This window comes from Curcuma longa, chromosome 3 (genome assembly GCF_044706935.1).
Source record: "Curcuma longa cultivar G26 ecotype Majalengka, Jawa Barat chromosome 3, ITB_CL_G26_1.1, whole genome shotgun sequence".
In the NCBI taxonomy this organism is placed as follows: domain Eukaryota; kingdom Viridiplantae; phylum Streptophyta; class Magnoliopsida; order Zingiberales; family Zingiberaceae; genus Curcuma; species Curcuma longa.
In genome coordinates, this window is record NC_133863.1 from 11,998,175 (window position 1) to 12,014,087 (window position 15,913).

The 15,913-nt window shown below is 42.0% G+C and overlaps 4 protein-coding genes across 8 annotated transcripts; 3 read left to right on the forward strand and 1 right to left on the reverse strand.

Annotated features, from left to right (window-relative positions):
* The first annotated feature begins 218 nt into the window (after window positions 1-218).
* Window positions 219-2,086, forward strand: LOC141825564 (pentatricopeptide repeat-containing protein ELI1, chloroplastic-like). The gene has a single exon (XM_074712944.1). It carries the CDS (start codon window positions 219-221, stop codon window positions 1,554-1,556), a length of 1,338 nt encoding a protein of 445 aa, XP_074569045.1. The 3' UTR covers window positions 1,557-2,086.
* A 246-nt stretch (window positions 2,087-2,332) lies between these two features.
* On the forward strand, window positions 2,333-5,915 carry LOC141825562 (uncharacterized). Of its 2 annotated transcripts, none has more exons than XM_074712943.1 (4): window positions 2,333-2,449; window positions 2,545-4,044; window positions 4,139-4,214; window positions 5,636-5,915. In XM_074712943.1, exons 1-3 carry the CDS (start codon window positions 2,384-2,386, stop codon window positions 4,202-4,204), a joined length of 1,632 nt encoding a protein of 543 aa, XP_074569044.1. In that variant the 5' UTR covers window positions 2,333-2,383; the 3' UTR covers window positions 4,205-4,214; window positions 5,636-5,915. The 2 variants fall into 2 exon arrangements, with proteins under 2 accessions (XP_074569044.1, XP_074569043.1); XM_074712942.1 differs by having other exon boundaries at window positions 2,353-2,449; window positions 4,139-4,207.
* A 664-nt stretch (window positions 5,916-6,579) lies between these two features.
* Window positions 6,580-12,007, reverse strand: LOC141823462 (uncharacterized). 4 transcript variants are annotated; one of them, XM_074710747.1, is made up of 7 exons: window positions 11,645-12,007; window positions 11,182-11,445; window positions 10,603-11,089; window positions 8,615-8,874; window positions 7,497-7,673; window positions 7,224-7,392; window positions 6,580-7,133 (listed from the first exon to the last, which is right to left on the reverse strand). In XM_074710747.1, exons 5-7 carry the CDS (start codon window positions 7,622-7,624, stop codon window positions 6,711-6,713), a joined length of 720 nt encoding a protein of 239 aa, XP_074566848.1. In that variant the 5' UTR covers window positions 7,625-7,673; window positions 8,615-8,874; window positions 10,603-11,089; window positions 11,182-11,445; window positions 11,645-12,007; the 3' UTR covers window positions 6,580-6,710. The 4 variants fall into 4 exon arrangements, with proteins under 4 accessions (XP_074566848.1, XP_074566847.1, XP_074566849.1 ...); XM_074710746.1 differs by lacking the exon at window positions 8,615-8,874; XM_074710748.1 differs by lacking the exon at window positions 8,615-8,874 and having other exon boundaries at window positions 7,497-7,698.
* Window positions 12,008-12,550: 543 nt separating this feature from the next.
* Window positions 12,551-15,735, forward strand: LOC141823461 (subtilisin-like protease SBT3.5). The gene is made up of 10 exons (XM_074710745.1): window positions 12,551-12,744; window positions 12,845-12,936; window positions 13,036-13,133; window positions 13,229-13,384; window positions 13,454-14,076; window positions 14,162-14,232; window positions 14,294-14,548; window positions 14,618-14,735; window positions 14,810-14,981; window positions 15,079-15,735. Exons 1-10 carry the CDS (start codon window positions 12,607-12,609, stop codon window positions 15,627-15,629), a joined length of 2,274 nt encoding a protein of 757 aa, XP_074566846.1. The 5' UTR covers window positions 12,551-12,606; the 3' UTR covers window positions 15,630-15,735.
* The last annotated feature ends 178 nt before the right edge of the window (window positions 15,736-15,913 follow it).

A 15,913-nucleotide genomic window follows, 5' to 3' on the forward strand; every position in this document is an offset into this window, starting at 1 on the left:
AAAAAATTTTAACTAATAAAAAATTTCAAAGATTATTTTCTAAAATAATTTTCAAATAGTGTAAAAAATAGATATTTTTTGTTCATTAGTTTTTTTCTAATTACTTTAAATATTGATTCTTTTTATTATAATTAAAAACTTTCTTGAGTTTACCAAATTTTCATGATATGCCCAAAAAATAAACCGACTGAACCGGTTCGATTCCAGCGACCCGCCTAATGCCGAACCAGTGCCTCGTCGCCCCTCTCTCCGCCGCCCTCCGCTCGCCCTCCGCCGTCGCCTCCGCCTCCTCGATCCGCCACGCCTCCTCGCCCCGCGAAGCCATCCACCTCTTCAAGCTCCGCCTCCTCCGCCGTCCTCCGCTCGAGGACCGCTTTGACACCCACGCAGCCGTCTTCGCCCTCAAGGCCTGCTCCCATGATCCCGCTCTCCTCCCCCACCTCCACGCCTACCTCCTGAAGACCAACCTGTCCTCCCACGTCTACGTCGCCTCCGCCCTCCTCCATTCCTATTCCCTCGCCTCCTCCCCCGACTCCGCTCGCAACCTGTTCGACGAGATGCCCCACCGAAACCTCGTCACCGAGAACACCATGCTCTCCTGCCTCGCTCGCTCCGGAGATCTGTCCTCCACCCGAGCCCACTTCAATTGCATGCCCGAGAAGGATATTGCCACTTGGTCCACCATGATCGGCGCCTACCTGGACAGGGGCCTGACCGCCATAGGCCTTACCCTCTTCCGCGACATGATGAATGGCACCCAATTGAAGCTTGATCCCCTCATGCTCGTCACTCTGCTCTCCGCTTGCGCCCGCTCCGGCTCACTGCCACTGACCGGGAAATCCATCCATGCTTACCTTGTGAGGAATGGGATTGACATCAATGAACAGCTTGGTACTTCCCTAGTTGATATGTATGCGAAGTCGGGTTGCCAGAGGAGTGCGTTTTATGTGTTCGAGAGAATTCCCGAGAGGAATGTGATGCATTGGACTGTAATGATTTGTGGATTGGCCATTCATGGTCATGGCAACGATGCAGTGGCATTCTTTGAGAAGATGCTTGAAGTTGGTGTTCGACCCAACGAGATCACATTCACAGGGGTCCTCAATGCATGTTGCCATGCCGGATTGATCGAGGAGGGTCAGAGATACTATCTCAGCATGGTTAAAGAATTCGGATACGAGCCCGGGATTCAGCACTACGGGTGCATGGTCGACCTTTTCGCCAAGGCTGGGAAGCTAGAGGAGGCATACAAGATCATTGAGAACATGAAAGTAGAACCCAACATTGTCATATGGACTTGCTTCTTGGCGGCTTGTAAGAAACACAAGAACTTTGAGATTGCTGAGAAGGGGTTGGAGAAGGTGTTATGCATGGCAATTCCGGATGAGGATGGCGGAGTGTATACTCTTATATCAGATTTGTATGCTCTGGGAGGCAAGTGGAATGATGTGGAGCGAGTGAGGAGGCTGATGGACGAAATGTTTGTCAAAAAGAACAGAGGTTCTAGTTTCCTCGAAAGCAAGGGAAGTAGAACCTTAGTTGCTTCAGTGAACTGATTATTTATTCTTAGAAGAGAAAGAGGAGATCGATCAGCCAATGCAGCATTACAAAAAATGTCTTACATTATGGATCGATCTCTCCAGATGGCTTGAAAAGCCTCTAGCTTCACCTGGCCATCTACTACTGAGAAGCATTACATAGCATTCATATAGCGGATTGCATTTCTAAGGGAACTGCTAAGTTAATAGGTTTTGCTTGGGATGGAATAAAAGCATGATCTACAATTGTGTATATGGTAATTCTTCGCCTAGCACCTGCTGCCAAAAGTTGAGCTGTCTAACTCTGAAGAGATGCAGCAGCATCGTCAACCATGGATGTTGTATGTTCCATTGATTTGGCTTGCCTTTCTTTGATGTCGAAGGAAATAACTGAAACAAGTTTGCTCTCTTTCCTTGATTTTTTACTCTCTTTTAGCTGTGACAGACAAATTTTGTTGGAGAAACACTTTGAAATCTGAATAAGTTATTAAGGATTCATTGTTGATCATACTCTTTAGGTATGTTGTGTGCCTTCAAGATAACATGAATGCCCCAAATTCATGCAAGGAAGGAGGTAAATTCATTGTTGATCATAAAGGATTTGTTTGTGTGATAAATATTTATAATTATATTATATATATATTTATATATATAAATTATTCTTAAATGTTTATATATTTAGAATTAAGTCATTATAAATTTAACCTGATCACGACCGTCCATCTGGAATCCCACGCTTCTTGATGATCGCATGGCCATGTTACCTGCCCTTTCTATCCCGGCTCGCTTTCCCTTCTCTCGCGACCGTATTTGCTGCCTCGTTTTCCCTTTCGGAGTTCCATCCGATGACGACGAACGCCGCCACCGCGGCCGCCTCCTCCAAACGCTCCAAGAAGGACTTCGACGGCGAGGTATCTCTTCCCCATTTCGTTCCTCTACCGTTAATTTCTCGCGCGCAATCAATTTTTTTTTTTCCGTTTCGCGATTGACCCTCGATTTGAATCAGCGTCGGAGCAAGAGGAAGACGAAGGTCAAGTCTGGAAAGCGTCGTCGTCTGCGTGACGAATCAGATTCATCTCCCTCCTCCGGGACCGACGAGGATCCCCGGCCCCGGCGCATGCGGGCGAAGAAGTCGGAGAGGCGGAAGAGGGCGGCCAAGAATGCTAGCACCAAGTTGAAGAGGAGCAAGAAGAGGGCGTCCCGCAAGAGGCGGTACCGCAGCCTTAGCCCCTCGAGCGATTACTCCGACCGTAGTTGCTCCACCTGCCGCAGCAGTTCCTCCGGCAGCAGTAGCGTGTCGAGGAGCCCTCCCCCCAAGTCCCGGCTGAAGGAGAGAAGTAGGTCTCGAGGAAGAGGGAGGGATGGGGACTCGGAGAGAGGTAGAAGTCTGCGGCAGAGGAGGAGGAGGAGGACGACCAGCAATGATGGCACTCGGAAGAGTAGGTATCGGTCGCGGAGTTGCTCTACTTGTGCAGGAAGTAAGAGTAGCGGTCCTAGTGGCAGCCGAACTGGCAAGCAGTATGAGGAGATAGAAGGGCAGAAGCAACTTCGATCGGAGTTGCCTGTGGAAGATGGAAGAGAGGTGGTGGAAGCAGGAATCAGTGGGAATGATGTGGTCAGTGATGGAATTATCCAAGCTTACGATGATTTTGATAGGTATGACGGGCGCAGGTCAGACAATGATCAAGAATTCCATGAGAGGCATGAAAGGGATGATTGGGCTTATGCAATCAATAACCAATTGGCAGGTGGAACTGTTGCTGATAAGCAAACAGTTGGAAATGCTGGTGTTGGGAAAGATGATTTTGCGCTGAAGAAGAGTGAGGACAACTCAGGTGGTATGGAGTCCACCGATTTGGAATCCCAGTTAAGGCAGAAGGCATTGGAAAACTTTAAGAAGTTCCAACGTAGCCTTTCAGGAAACACTAGATCTCCTGGTCACAAGGAAGATGAACCCAAGCAAAGTCAATGTCACAATGAAGCTCAAAATGATTTGGCAAACACGAGAATTCTTGAATGGCAAGAAAGCATCATCAAAGGAGAAGTCCGGCCATCTAAATGTAGAGTTAGATCCGTTGTCAAACTCCCTGATGAGGAAGATACTTCAGTGCATGCACTTGGGCAACCATATTCCAATGAAAATTCTGGAGAAGTAAATAATTCAGGCCTTGACATCAACGAAGGCCAGAAAAATGTGGTGCAGTTGAAGAGAATAATAGAGACCACCTCAAATGAAGCTTCTTTGGTGCAATTGAAGAAAATAAAAGAGACCTCAAATGAAGCTTCTCTAAATACATCACCAATGAAAGAGAAACAAGAGAACATAAATGCATCATCTTTGAATGGCATCACACAAGATGCTGACATAAATCAGTCTAGTGGGCAACCAACCTTGTCATTACCTTCTCAGCAGAACCTTGATAGTGGACATGAGAACAAAGAGGATACTGGGTCTCAGTTCCAACAAAAGACATTCTCTAGAATGCACGAGGGAGAAGTGGTTGAGGTAGGTTTGAGCTCTTTGTACTGATTTTAAACTTGGAAATTCATATAGAGGTGTAAGATGCCTTGGGACCTGACTTTTTTTTTCTCTTTGATAGGTGAGTTACAAGGTTTACATACCCAAAAGAACCCCTGCATTGGCACGCAGGCAGCTACAACGATGAAGTGTGCGTAGTACATTCCAGTTTTATTTAAATTGTTATGTTTTTTTTCACTATTGAGTTGTCTTTTTTTGTTACATATCTTTTCATTCTTGCTTAGTAAGTTGTGTGAGGTGCCTTGATATGCAAATTGCCATTGCAGAAGTAATCAATCTACACTCAGGTTCTCACATTGTTTAAAAATAATAGGGTTTTTGTACTGTTGTGCTTCGGTATTAGTGAGGAAGTTAACACATGATTATATGAATTGGTTAACAATTTGAAATATAAAAGCATTTTTAGCAAAAAAAAGTTAGAATTGACAGATACAATAATTAATGAACATAGTATACATACAAGGGAAAAAAATTGAGTTGGATGAAGGGTAAGAAATCATTCATGCATACCTATGACTTAAAGAATTGTTCTTAGAGGAGATCTAAATGGATTACGCAAGGGGAACATTTGGTTAATTATAGTCCAATATAGTTTCTTCTTTATATTAAAGCCTAGAACTATGTGTAAAAGTTATCTAATCCCACAGAAGAGTGCTTAACTAATCAATAGCATGTGATGGTGCTAGATATATATCTTATGCTAAAAGTCTGGTTTTACTAGGACTAGATGGTGTAATTCTAAATATAACAATGTGAGCAGTGTTACTGAACGCATGAACCAATTCGATGCCAGTGGATAGTCATAACTCATAACAATCCTAGAGTCAAATTTTGACTGAGCTCTCTTAAACTCACAAATTCCACCGAAATTCACAAAGACCTACATTTTGGTTCTCTAGCTCATGAATTCTGTGAGATTTCGGGAGTCAAATAGTTCTTCATGCAGTCTTGTCATTGGTCATTTTCCCTGACAATAGTAAACCTTTAATTTTCTTCTGGGCAAAAATCACAATGGCATCCCTTGGCTTCCAAATCATTAAACAGATGTTCCTAAGTTTCTAATTTTGATTATTATAAAAGGGCGATTTAATATATCCATTTCTCTTCTTTTTACCTTGGATGTATTGCAAAGTGAATTTTCACTTTTAAATGATTTAAGTGAAAAAAAAAACTCATTCTGGTTTCTTAAAATTTCTCATGTATAAGAGAATATCTGCACCTCAATTGAGCAAGGACAATTATAATTCGCTTTGGAAATTCTAAACTAACAAAAGTAAATGACACTATTTACTTTTGCTAATTTAGTAATAATTTTTTTTCTAACTCCACGTGAGTTGAGAGTTTGGATTTAGGGTTTTTTTCCCTCTTCAGACCGGCAAAAGTAAATAAAGAAGCATAATGAGCATGTTAAAAATAATGGACCTCTAGACGAGTTTGAACATAAAGGCCATCATTGTGCTGTCAAAAATTGTCCTAATTTATTTATCCAGGCACTTTCCCATGGTAAAACTGAACTGCAATTTCCTTGTTTTTTTTTTAATTTTTATTGTTTAAACAGATGATCTTCAGGGAGATCGAAGTTCTACAAACTGTGGGTGATCACGATTGCACCGGGATTGTTAGATAGAGGAATTAGAAGAGTATATATCTCAATCAGGCTTGGAGTATTTGTAAGTTGATGTTCCATCTACATGATTCTGTTGTTGTTAGGTTGTGTTTCAAGTCCAAGTTCAGACGAAGAATTTTAGCTTCTTCAAGATAATTTGGGACACTAATATAATTAAAGTTATAAATCCACCAGTCACGATGAAAAATAATGAGTAATGTTGTATTCTAAATTCTATTGTCATTACTTTCTCCTGTAATTCGTTAAAGAACTCAGGTTTATCAAGAGATTGATTTAGAACTGACCCGGTAAGGCGAGACTGGTTCTGCTATTTAATTAGTCGTCTAAAGCTTTAAACAAACTGTTGCAAGTCCGATTGCTTCGGAGGAGGAAATATCAAGAACGTAATTGTTGATCGGTGCCATGGAGGATTCATGATCCACCCTATTGAGGTTGGCGTAGAAAGAAGTGAAGAAGACTAGAAGAGTTCACAACAGCTGCCTGGCCGTAAGATTGTGACAGCCGTTTGGGCACAAGCTCGCGGCATACATGTGGTGGTCACTAACCGCGAGCTCGTTGCCTGCTTATGAGCCCATCAGCCACTTGGCCATGAGTTAGTAGCCATTATACGAGTCCAGCCACTCGCCTGGCCATGAGATCTTCTCTAAAAATGATCACCCATTCGTTTGTAGACTGAGCACAAAAGCAAAGCTGGTATAACCACTCAGGAACAGGACAAACTATGAAACTAATCGTATAACGCATTATTCCCCGAAAACGCGTTTTGTGTTCGAGGAGGAAATTTCCCCGAAAAAAATGCGTTTTATGCGAAGTTGTAGACTCTGCATTATTCCCTGAAAAAAACTCCGGGAGAATTGGATTTTGTAGATCGAAGGTAAAAAAGTTATCATTTAATTTCATACTGCTAAAGTAAGCATATTAGGCATATTTACAGGTGAATAAATTGTTCATTTAAGGACCTTGATATCTTTCTATGGACTGGCCGCAATTTTTGGACGCATTGATCTCAAGATCTAGCAAGTAGATCTAACTCGTGCCTCCACCTGCACATGTCGCTGCAAAAGGTTCGATTCTCGTCGTACGACCACAAGTCCCCGTCGCGGGTTCTGAAGATGCTCCCGCATCGCTGATTCGGGCACACGGAGTCGACTCGCCCTGGCTTTTCCCAAGTCATGCACCTCATGACCTCTGCTGCCTCCCTCCTGCACGCTCGAATCAAGGCACCATCGCCAGGTGCTGATGTAGTGCTTACTCTACTGCAGTCCATGGCAGCCAACTTATTCAACATCTCCACTGCAAGCGATCGTGTCTCTGGCTCCTGAAACAATATCATGCCAAGCATGTAACTTGTGACTGGGTGCTCGCCCACTTGAGCCTTGTGCAGATGGTCCAATCCTAGCGTCTTTTCTTTCAAGTTGAACACCTCTTCCTGCTTACGACATGCATTCAGTGATCACTTGGATTCGAAATTATTTTAAAATAAAAATGTAAAAATTTATATAAATATATGAAAACTTACGAGGCCGAGGATGAAGTAGGCATTGAAGTTGTTACAATTGGCACAAGCACGAAGCAAGTCGAAGTACTCTTGCTTATCAAACCAGTTAAGACTGAGTTCCAATTCCCTCCTAACATTCATGAATTTCCCTACTTTTTTCGCTCTCGATGCTTCTTGAAAAACTTTGCACCTACAATTATAAAAAATTCAGTTTGATCAATTTGCAATCACATATACGTATCTATACATCTACATGTATGTATATGAGGATATTATTTACGACAATCTACTCACGATTCTTGCAAACACTTTATATCTTTGCGCGGCATGGCAGAGGTGGAGGCGATGCGTACACAAACCTCCACAGCGAGATCATGAGGAAGAGAGGTGACATTATCCTTCTCCATTGCAACGACAGCCATGAATGCTCTCTATCTCCTTGTTTTCTCAATGTATTTCCTTTCCTCCTTTCTGTTAAACTTGAAGATTAATGACTCTGGTGAAGGTAAGAAAGAGACGGTATGTGGTTGGTAACGATATATGATGTGTATTTATAGAGTATAATTTACTTGAAATTAGTTAGAGGAAGCAAAAATTTAGGAAGAAATTAGTTAGAGAATTTTTCTCATAAAAGGTTACTGATTTCTTACTGATTTCCTATTTTTCAGGAACATAATTGAATACCTTTAATAAATTTTAAATTTCTGATAAGCCGACTTCATCAAAATTTTCTCATAAAAGTCATAGATTTCCTTATTTATTTTTAGAGCAACAAGAAATAAAAGGAATACAATCTGGCGAATCCAAAAATTAAGGGGAATCAAATTTAACAACTCCATTTAATTAATTTTGAGGAAATAAGCTTAGTTTTTAATTTATATTAGTCGAGATAAATTAAATTTGCCTGTGTTTGAAGATTTTTATTCCGTTAAATTGAATTCATTTTTTAATTAAAAAAATTAAATAGTTAATAGAAAACTAGTACCATCGATAAATTTCCAAATTATTTTTTTTGAAAAAATTCAAGAAATGAAAGGAGTAAAAATAGTATAAATATTTAACAAATTATGAATGCTTATGTACAATCATTAAATTTGTAATAATTATTATTGTCTAAAACCATGAATTTTTAAATTATCCAATAAAAAAATAAAAAATATTTATCCTTTTTAAAATTTTCAATTGGATCGATTAGAACAGTAGGTTAGTGCGGCCTAATTCTAATTCTTTGTTTGGGAAGGTATTGAAACTTGAAAGTGATTACAGGTATTCCTAATCACCAAAGAGGCAACAATATATCATCTAGCATGGGCATGATTGTTTATTGTGGATGCTTCATCACCTCCACATCCATGTGTTTACCAATGGCTCAAGGTTTAAAGCATCGATTATGGCTTTGCTACCTGGCTCACCTGATGAAGTACTTGCCTCCGAGTGTACTTTAGTTATAGGGCTGATACTGGATAGAAGAGGAGTGCCAAGGGAATAAGTGCCATTGGGAGTGATAAGAATGTTTGAATTTGACGCTTCTCTTTCGTAAATTGTGTCCCCATTCTCATCACTCTCTAATGCTTGTTCATGGGCTTCTCTTCGTATGAACTTCTCAAGGCTTTCGATTAGAACTTGTTCAAATGCCTGGTGGTTTTCCTTCTGCATATCTTTGTAACCGTACCTACAACAAGCAACTAATAAAACTGATTCCTAAGTGGAAGAGTTTTAAATCCTTGTCAGCCCACTTCATAATAGATATAGTGTAGCTATTAACAGGTTTGTTGGTTGATAGTAACAATGAAAAGCTATCCTATGCCTAATGAATTGATATGGGATAATATTCTTACACTTAGTTGCAATAATGACCTCGGTTTGACTGGCACAATCAGCTCATCCTGCCCATTCAAAGAGACCTACCAAATTCCAACTTTGTCAGATCTAATTGGCATGACCGGCCGGTTCAGCCCATCCGGTCAGTCCTAATGACCTGACTCACTTAATCTCATGTGACCCATTGTACCCAAATATTTAGCTTTGCTTGTTCATAATTTTTATATATACATTTTTTGAGATTCAAATAAAGTAAGAATATGTGTTACTTGAAGATTGAAATAGATAAGTAATATTATTTTCCAGAATAGAGTAAGGAATAACTATTGCTTATTAATAGAATAGAGAATTACAATTGCAACAGTTTTGAAATCAAATATAGGAATATTGGAAATTCACAAGGAATAGAATAGCTATTTTTAGGAATCAAACTTAGCATGATTTCTTAAGATGGTCTTGTTGTTTTGGGTTGTTTTGTCTCAAGCTTTGGCTGTTTTGATACAATTGATTTCAAACGGCATTACGAAAACAATAAACATGATTCAAAAAATAAAATAAAGGAAATTTTACTCCAAAGGTGATCCGGTGTTTTCAGTGGTCAGTTTCAAGTCAAACTACTGATGATTAGCTCCAAATGGTATCAATGACTCAGAGCTCAAGTATCAAGTCAAACTACTGATGATTAGCATGAACATCACTAAGGTATTTCCTAATTTAAAATCAATTACTAGTAACCACGGATAGCACTTTCTAGTTTCTAGAGTATTCTACTAGGATATTAAGGAACCTATAAATATTTAGCAGAATAATAGATTATATTATAACATACAAATTCCAAAGTGTATACGGACAGATATCCACTCCTTTTGTATGAATTTTATCTTAGCATTTAGTTTTCAACATATTTCTGATGATAACAATTCTACTACTTGTCGAATGTCAAAAACTATCCCAGAAATTTAAAAATTCTTTCTCAATGTACTTGAGAGTTGCTTGCAAATTGAAATAGTACCTCGTCAATCTCAATTAGAATGAAAAATCCACCACATGATATAACAAACAGCGCACACTGATCACTGTGAACTACAAGAGAAATGGCCCTCTTTCATAAAAACAGACTTTAATTAACTTGTGGCAATACCAATAAGTGTGTTTTCCCTTATTGTGTTTATACTAATACCAAAGTAGAAGTAACATTCTGCAAATTGGTTAGCGATGCAAGTGTTTCAGACACCAGTAACAGGGGAATTATAGCAATGCAATAGGAATAAATTCAAAATTACAAAAAAAAATAAACAAAGAAATGTTAAATAAAGAAAATGGCATTTGAGTGGCTGGTGGGGCACAAGCATGCTACCAGCCACAATCTCCACACACTATGTATAGTATGGATAACTAGGTATAGTATAAATAACTAGCTAAATTATAGCTGTGTATCCATACCAATCAAAGGAAATGTAGGACATTTAAAATCAGATACTTGTAATGTAGTAATCTTCATGTTTCACAAGTTGATTAAAAAGTTTAGATATTCATCTATGAAGAATTAATACAACTAATAGTTACAATCACAAGATACCTTGCCCAATGCTAGATATTCCAACCTTCAGCCCATTGAAAGCAGACATAACTGCAATTAACTTCAAAACGTTCAGTAAAAGTATGATTTACGAATGCATGATATACAATTACTGCTAAGCAAAGAAACAACAGTTATCAAGCATAAGTATTTCCATCCCATGTTTCAATCTCAAATGGTGGGTAGAAAGCAAATGAACAGCATATATGATATATGGCTTTAAAGAAATATGAAACAGCCTGATATTGCTGGAGTCACAATGCCATCAGCAATCACCATAGAAGTACTGAAAAGAACCAAAGCCAAAAGCACCACTTAATTGACAATGAACTTTCAAGAAACTCCTTAACTTTTAGAGACCTCTCCAGCTCAGATGATGGCACCTTGAGCCCAAAACTTGACATGGGATTGTCAAAAGTTAGTTGATTTGCAAGAAGACCAGCATTTGCCTTCCTGCAGATCAGAGAATATAATGCAAATGTTCCTCCTGAAATAAGTACGGCATGGTTAGAAGACACTACTACAACATCCTAATTAAGAGACTTATAAAGCTTAGCACTTGTATGACATCATATATACCTTCACCATCATGCTTCGCCCATAGAACGACCAAGGTATACTTCACAAGTGGTATCAAGATCAAAGTATATAAAACAATAGAGAGTGCTCCTAGAACATCATCTTTCCCAGTCAGAGAATATTTGTTGAAAATAACATCAAAAGTATAAAGAGGACTAGTCCCAACATCTCCAAATACAACTGCAAGTATCTGAAGCGTAAGGAATATGTGTCTTCCTATAGTTAGATCCTGGAATTAAGTAAGACGATCCAGCAAACAACTACCTGCAAAATTTAAATAGCTGGTTTATATATTATAAAAACGTGTGTGACACTTATAGCTTAAATTGGAGAAAATTCTTGGCATGCCAGAAAAGAAAATTAATAGATTTGCTCATGTTTAACGCACTCGCTGTATTGGAACAAGATGACACGGCGAGTCACGAAAGGAATTCAACTATTGCTTTAAAAGACCAACACTCACCTCAAATTGATTCTTTTCGGACTCAGCTATCTCGAGCGCCTCGACATCCAGGGGATCGATCTGGGGACTGGTCCGAATCAACTTCTGCTCCACATTATCGTCTTTCTCCGAATCCAGCAAACACATCCTCTGCGACCACTCCTCCCCATCCGCCTCCAAGTACTCCTGGTCGTCCAATGCGGCCCATCGCGATTCGGAGGGACCAAAATTGATCAGGTGCCCGTTCTCCCTTTTCGGTTCCTCCGCCATCAAGCTCCGTAATCCCCACCCACCAACCGATCCCTACTCCATCGAAAAACACAGATCGCTAGGAAAGAAGAGAGATCGAAGGAAGAAACCAAGGGATCGGGAAAAAATTCCAAGAACACGAGACGGCGAGGCAATTTCAGAAAACGGAATGGAGCGCCAGGCAACGGGGTTAAACACCAAAGCCAACCACGGACACGATTCCCAGATTAGCTGTCTCCTTCCGGACAGGGAACGATTTTATATGTGGGTCCGATGCCCGATCTGATTGGTACTGTCGTCACGTCGAGTTGCTTTGCGAGAGAGAATTACTATGCGTAAGGCAACCAAAACACAGGATGCACACCGATGACGTTTGTTTCACATTACAATTTCTTTTTAAAATATATTTTTTCATATTATTCCAATCAAAATAAATACTATATAATTTTATGGTACCTTTGTAAAGCATAATATCATTATTATTGTTTTACCTCAGTTAAGAAGAATACAATTAGTAAAGATTGTTACAGAAATTACCCTTAACAGAGCAATCAAGTGATCGTATCCAACTTGAACACCTAATCCTTTTTCAATCAAGTCTCTTTCATTTGACTCCCCACTTATCTGTGACATATGACCAAGAATCAGTGGCATTAGAGCAATTAACTACACATATTTTTGTGTGGCACGCACGTCAAAGAAGGATTTGTCTATAGATTAAGAACAGGTTCTTGATGTTTCAGAGCCAAAACCAAAAAGATAGCAGTGAAATGGCATCCCAAACTCACAACTGGTCTCTCTTTCTCCTCTGCGTGCTAACTCTCCAGTGCTATCAGATCTTCTCCAGTACTGCAGCTGCAACCGGTGGCAAAGTGAGATTCTTTTTTTTTTTTTTCCTTTGTTAGTTTTCACTGATTGGACTTCACAGATTTAGGCCATTTTCTTCTGCTATTTTTCTTGGTGGTTGTTCAGCTGTATATTGTGTACATGGGGGAGAGGAAGCATGACAACCCAGAGGATGTCACCGCCTCACACCATGACCTGCTCACTTCTCTCTTTGGAAGGTGCCAAACTCAGAGCCTCAATTCAAACAGGCCTTTTCTGCACTTTGTTCATATCCTGATCTTGCAATAGCTTGAACTGATTGTTATCTTCTGCAACAGGAAGGAGGATGCCCTGGCTTCCTTGGTGTACAGTTACAAACATGGCTTCTCAGGCTTTGCAGCCATGATCACGGACGAGCAGGCAGAAGAATTAGCAGGTTGAATTGCCTTTTAGTTTTTCTGAATCAAATTAAACAGGAGGAAATTTGTTTTTGTTTTCTGGAGCAGTGAAATGAGGACATTGATAATGCAGAGTCGCCTGACGTTGTGAGCGTACAGCCAAGTAGGAACTATGAGCTGCAAACAACGCGGAGCTGGGATTTTCTAGGGCTTCAGTATGATCATCCAACGAAACTCCTTGAGAGGAGCAACTATGGAGATGGGATCATCATAGGGATCGTCGATACAGGTCTCTTCGTTTCCAATTTTGGTAGAGAGAGCAAATGCGATAATGAAAGTGACTGAATCTTTGGAGCAGGGATCTGGCCGGAGTCCAAGAGTTTCGACGATGACGGCTACGGACCGATCCCGTCACGGTGGAAAGGTGTATGCCAGGTCGGCGAGGCCTTCGGGCCTTCCAACTGCAGCCGCAAGATCATCGGCGCCCGCTACTACACCGCCGGCATCGACGCCGACGACGTCAAGGAGGACTTCCTCTCGCCGCGCGACTTCATCGGCCACGGCACCTTCACCGCCTCCGTCGCCGTCGGCTCCGTCGTGCCCGGCGCCAGCTTCCACGGCCTGGCCAAAGGGGCCGCGCGCGGCGGAGCTCCCCGCGCCCGCCTCGCCGTGTACAAGGTCATCTGGGCTAGCGGCGAAGGGTTCGTGGGTACCAGCGCCGGCGTGCTTGCGGCCATCGATGACGCAATCCACGACGGCGTGGACGTGCTCTCGCTGTCGTTGGCGGTGCCGCACGAGGACTCCTTCGGCGCGCTGCACGCGGTGGTGAAGGGGGCGACGGTGGTGTACGCGGGCGGGAACAGCGGGCCCGCGCCGCAGACCCTCGTCAACACCGCGCCCTGGGTCATCACGGTGGCCGACAGCACGATCGATCGTTCGTTTCCGACAGTGATCAGGCTCGGAAACAATCGAACTTTCGTTGTACGGATTCAATTTTGACTCTTTCCTTAACGTAATTGCCAAAACACCGATGAATCAGGAAATCCATTGCCATGGCTACTTGCAGGGCCAGTCAATCTTCTACAACCGGACTTATCAATCAGGCAACAAATTCCGGCCTCTTCACAATGGCGGAAGGTATTACATATGAACTATATAACACCATCTCTGCCATTGCATTCTAATGTATGCTCTGCAGTTGCACACAGGAATCCCTGAATGGCACAGACATAAGCAGATCGATCGTGCTTTGCAATTCGAATAACTCGATCTCACCTGTGTCTTCGTTCACCGTGGCATTGTCCAACGTCTTGAATGCCGGGGGAAAGGGGCTCATCTTTGCACAACTCACGACTAATATCCTGGATATCACTGACCAATGCATGGGGCTCATCTGTGTTCTTGTAGACTTGGACGTCGCGAACCGGATCGACAACTATGTAGCCGCAAAAAGGCAAGTTTTTTCAGCATCAATATCTTTGTATCCAGCTCTCTAACATGTCGACGCTGTCGAATTAAGCAGTTCGCCTGAAGTCGCAGTGGAGCTGACACACAGTGTTGTAGGAGAAGGAGTTCTGGCTCCAAAAGTAGCATGGTTCTCTTCGAGAGGGCCAGCTGTGCCTTTCCCTGGAGTGCTCAAGGTGAGAAACAAGTTTAAAAAAAAAACAAAGGAATTCTTGTTACAACGATCAACACGTACTGATCTTTGAAACAGCCGGATGTTGCTGCACCTGGTGTGAGCATCTTGGGAGCAGAGAGGGACAGCTTCATTTTGGGCTCAGGAACATCAGCAGCCTGCCCACATGTATCTGGAGTGGTCGCCTTGCTCAAGTCCCTCCATCCTGACTGGTCTCATGCTGCGATCAAATCAGCACTGGTCACGACAGGTAACCGATCGAACTCCTTGCAATCTTGTGTTTGGTGTACGTGCGTACTCTGCACAAACTGCGAGAACAGTAACTTAGCTTTGTTAGCTGCTCACAGCATCGAACATCAATGCCTACGGCATGCCAATACAAGCAGAATCGACCCCACGAAAAATTGCAGACCCTTTCGACTTCGGAGGTGGTCAGATTGATCCTAACAGGGCCTCCGATCCTGGCCTGGTCTACGACATCGATCCACGGGAGTACTTCGAGTTCTTCAACTGCACTGCAGGGCGGTTCAGCGTCTGTGCTCAAGCACTGGATCAGCAGCCTGTGTACAACCTGAACCTTCCTGCCATCTCCGTCCCTGATCTGATGACCAGAAAAACAGTCTGGAGGAGGGTCACTAACGTCGGAGAGGTGGATGCCGTCTACAAGGTGCTTATCGAATCGCCTCCGGGCGTTCGGGTGGCCGTACAGCCGCCGGCCCTTGTGTTCAACGCCACTGCCAAGGTGCACGGCTTCAAGGTGACGTTCACGGCGGCTCACAAGCTGCAGGGAGATTATGTGTTTGGAAGCTTGACTTGGTTTGATGGTGGGGATCACGTTGTGAGGATACCGATCGCAGTCCGCGTTGTGATTCAAGATTTCTATGCGGATGTTGCATGAGAGATCTATTCAGACATGAACAGCGACGACATGATCTTTCATCATGCCATCTGTTTTTTTTTTTGGCTCATATGGAGAATAAGCATGGTTGATTTATTGTATCGCATCATGTCGTGTTAGACTATCCGATTGACACGTGTTGAGCAGACACAAGACGGAACAAACACGCATATAATATAAGCACGTGTGACAATAAAAGAAAAATGAAAAAAAAAACAGACTTCTTGTTTCCGTCTCATGAGAAGACAGTAATAGCACGCATACATGAGCACGTGCTGCGAAAT

Excerpts from the sequence above, each read along its gene's own strand:
- LOC141825564 (XM_074712944.1), top strand. The coding sequence starts at position 219 with ATGCCGAACCAGTGCCTCGTCGCCCCTCTCTCCGCCGCCCTCCGCTCG.
- LOC141825562 (XM_074712943.1), top strand. The coding sequence starts at position 2,384 with ATGACGACGAACGCCGCCACCGCGGCCGCCTCCTCCAAACGCTCCAAG. Across the intron at positions 2,450-2,544 it reads AGAAGGACTTCGACGGCGAG|CGTCGGAGCAAGAGGAAGAC; the intron begins GTATCTCTTCCC and ends GATTTGAATCAG. Across the intron at positions 4,045-4,138 it reads ACGAGGGAGAAGTGGTTGAG|GTGAGTTACAAGGTTTACAT; the intron begins GTAGGTTTGAGC and ends TCTCTTTGATAG.
- LOC141823462 (XM_074710746.1), bottom strand. The coding sequence starts at position 7,624 with ATGGCTGTCGTTGCAATGGAGAAGGATAATGTCACCTCTCTTCCTCAT. Across the intron at positions 7,393-7,496 it reads ATAAAGTGTTTGCAAGAATC|GTGCAAAGTTTTTCAAGAAG; the intron begins GTGAGTAGATTG and ends TTATAATTGTAG. Across the intron at positions 7,134-7,223 it reads CCTACTTCATCCTCGGCCTC|GAAGAGGTGTTCAACTTGAA; the intron begins GTAAGTTTTCAT and ends TGTCGTAAGCAG.
- LOC141823461 (XM_074710745.1), top strand. The coding sequence starts at position 12,607 with ATGTTTCAGAGCCAAAACCAAAAAGATAGCAGTGAAATGGCATCCCAA. Across the intron at positions 12,937-13,035 it reads CTCACTTCTCTCTTTGGAAG|GAAGGAGGATGCCCTGGCTT; the intron begins GTGCCAAACTCA and ends CTTCTGCAACAG. Across the intron at positions 14,982-15,078 it reads ATCAGCACTGGTCACGACAG|CATCGAACATCAATGCCTAC; the intron begins GTAACCGATCGA and ends AGCTGCTCACAG.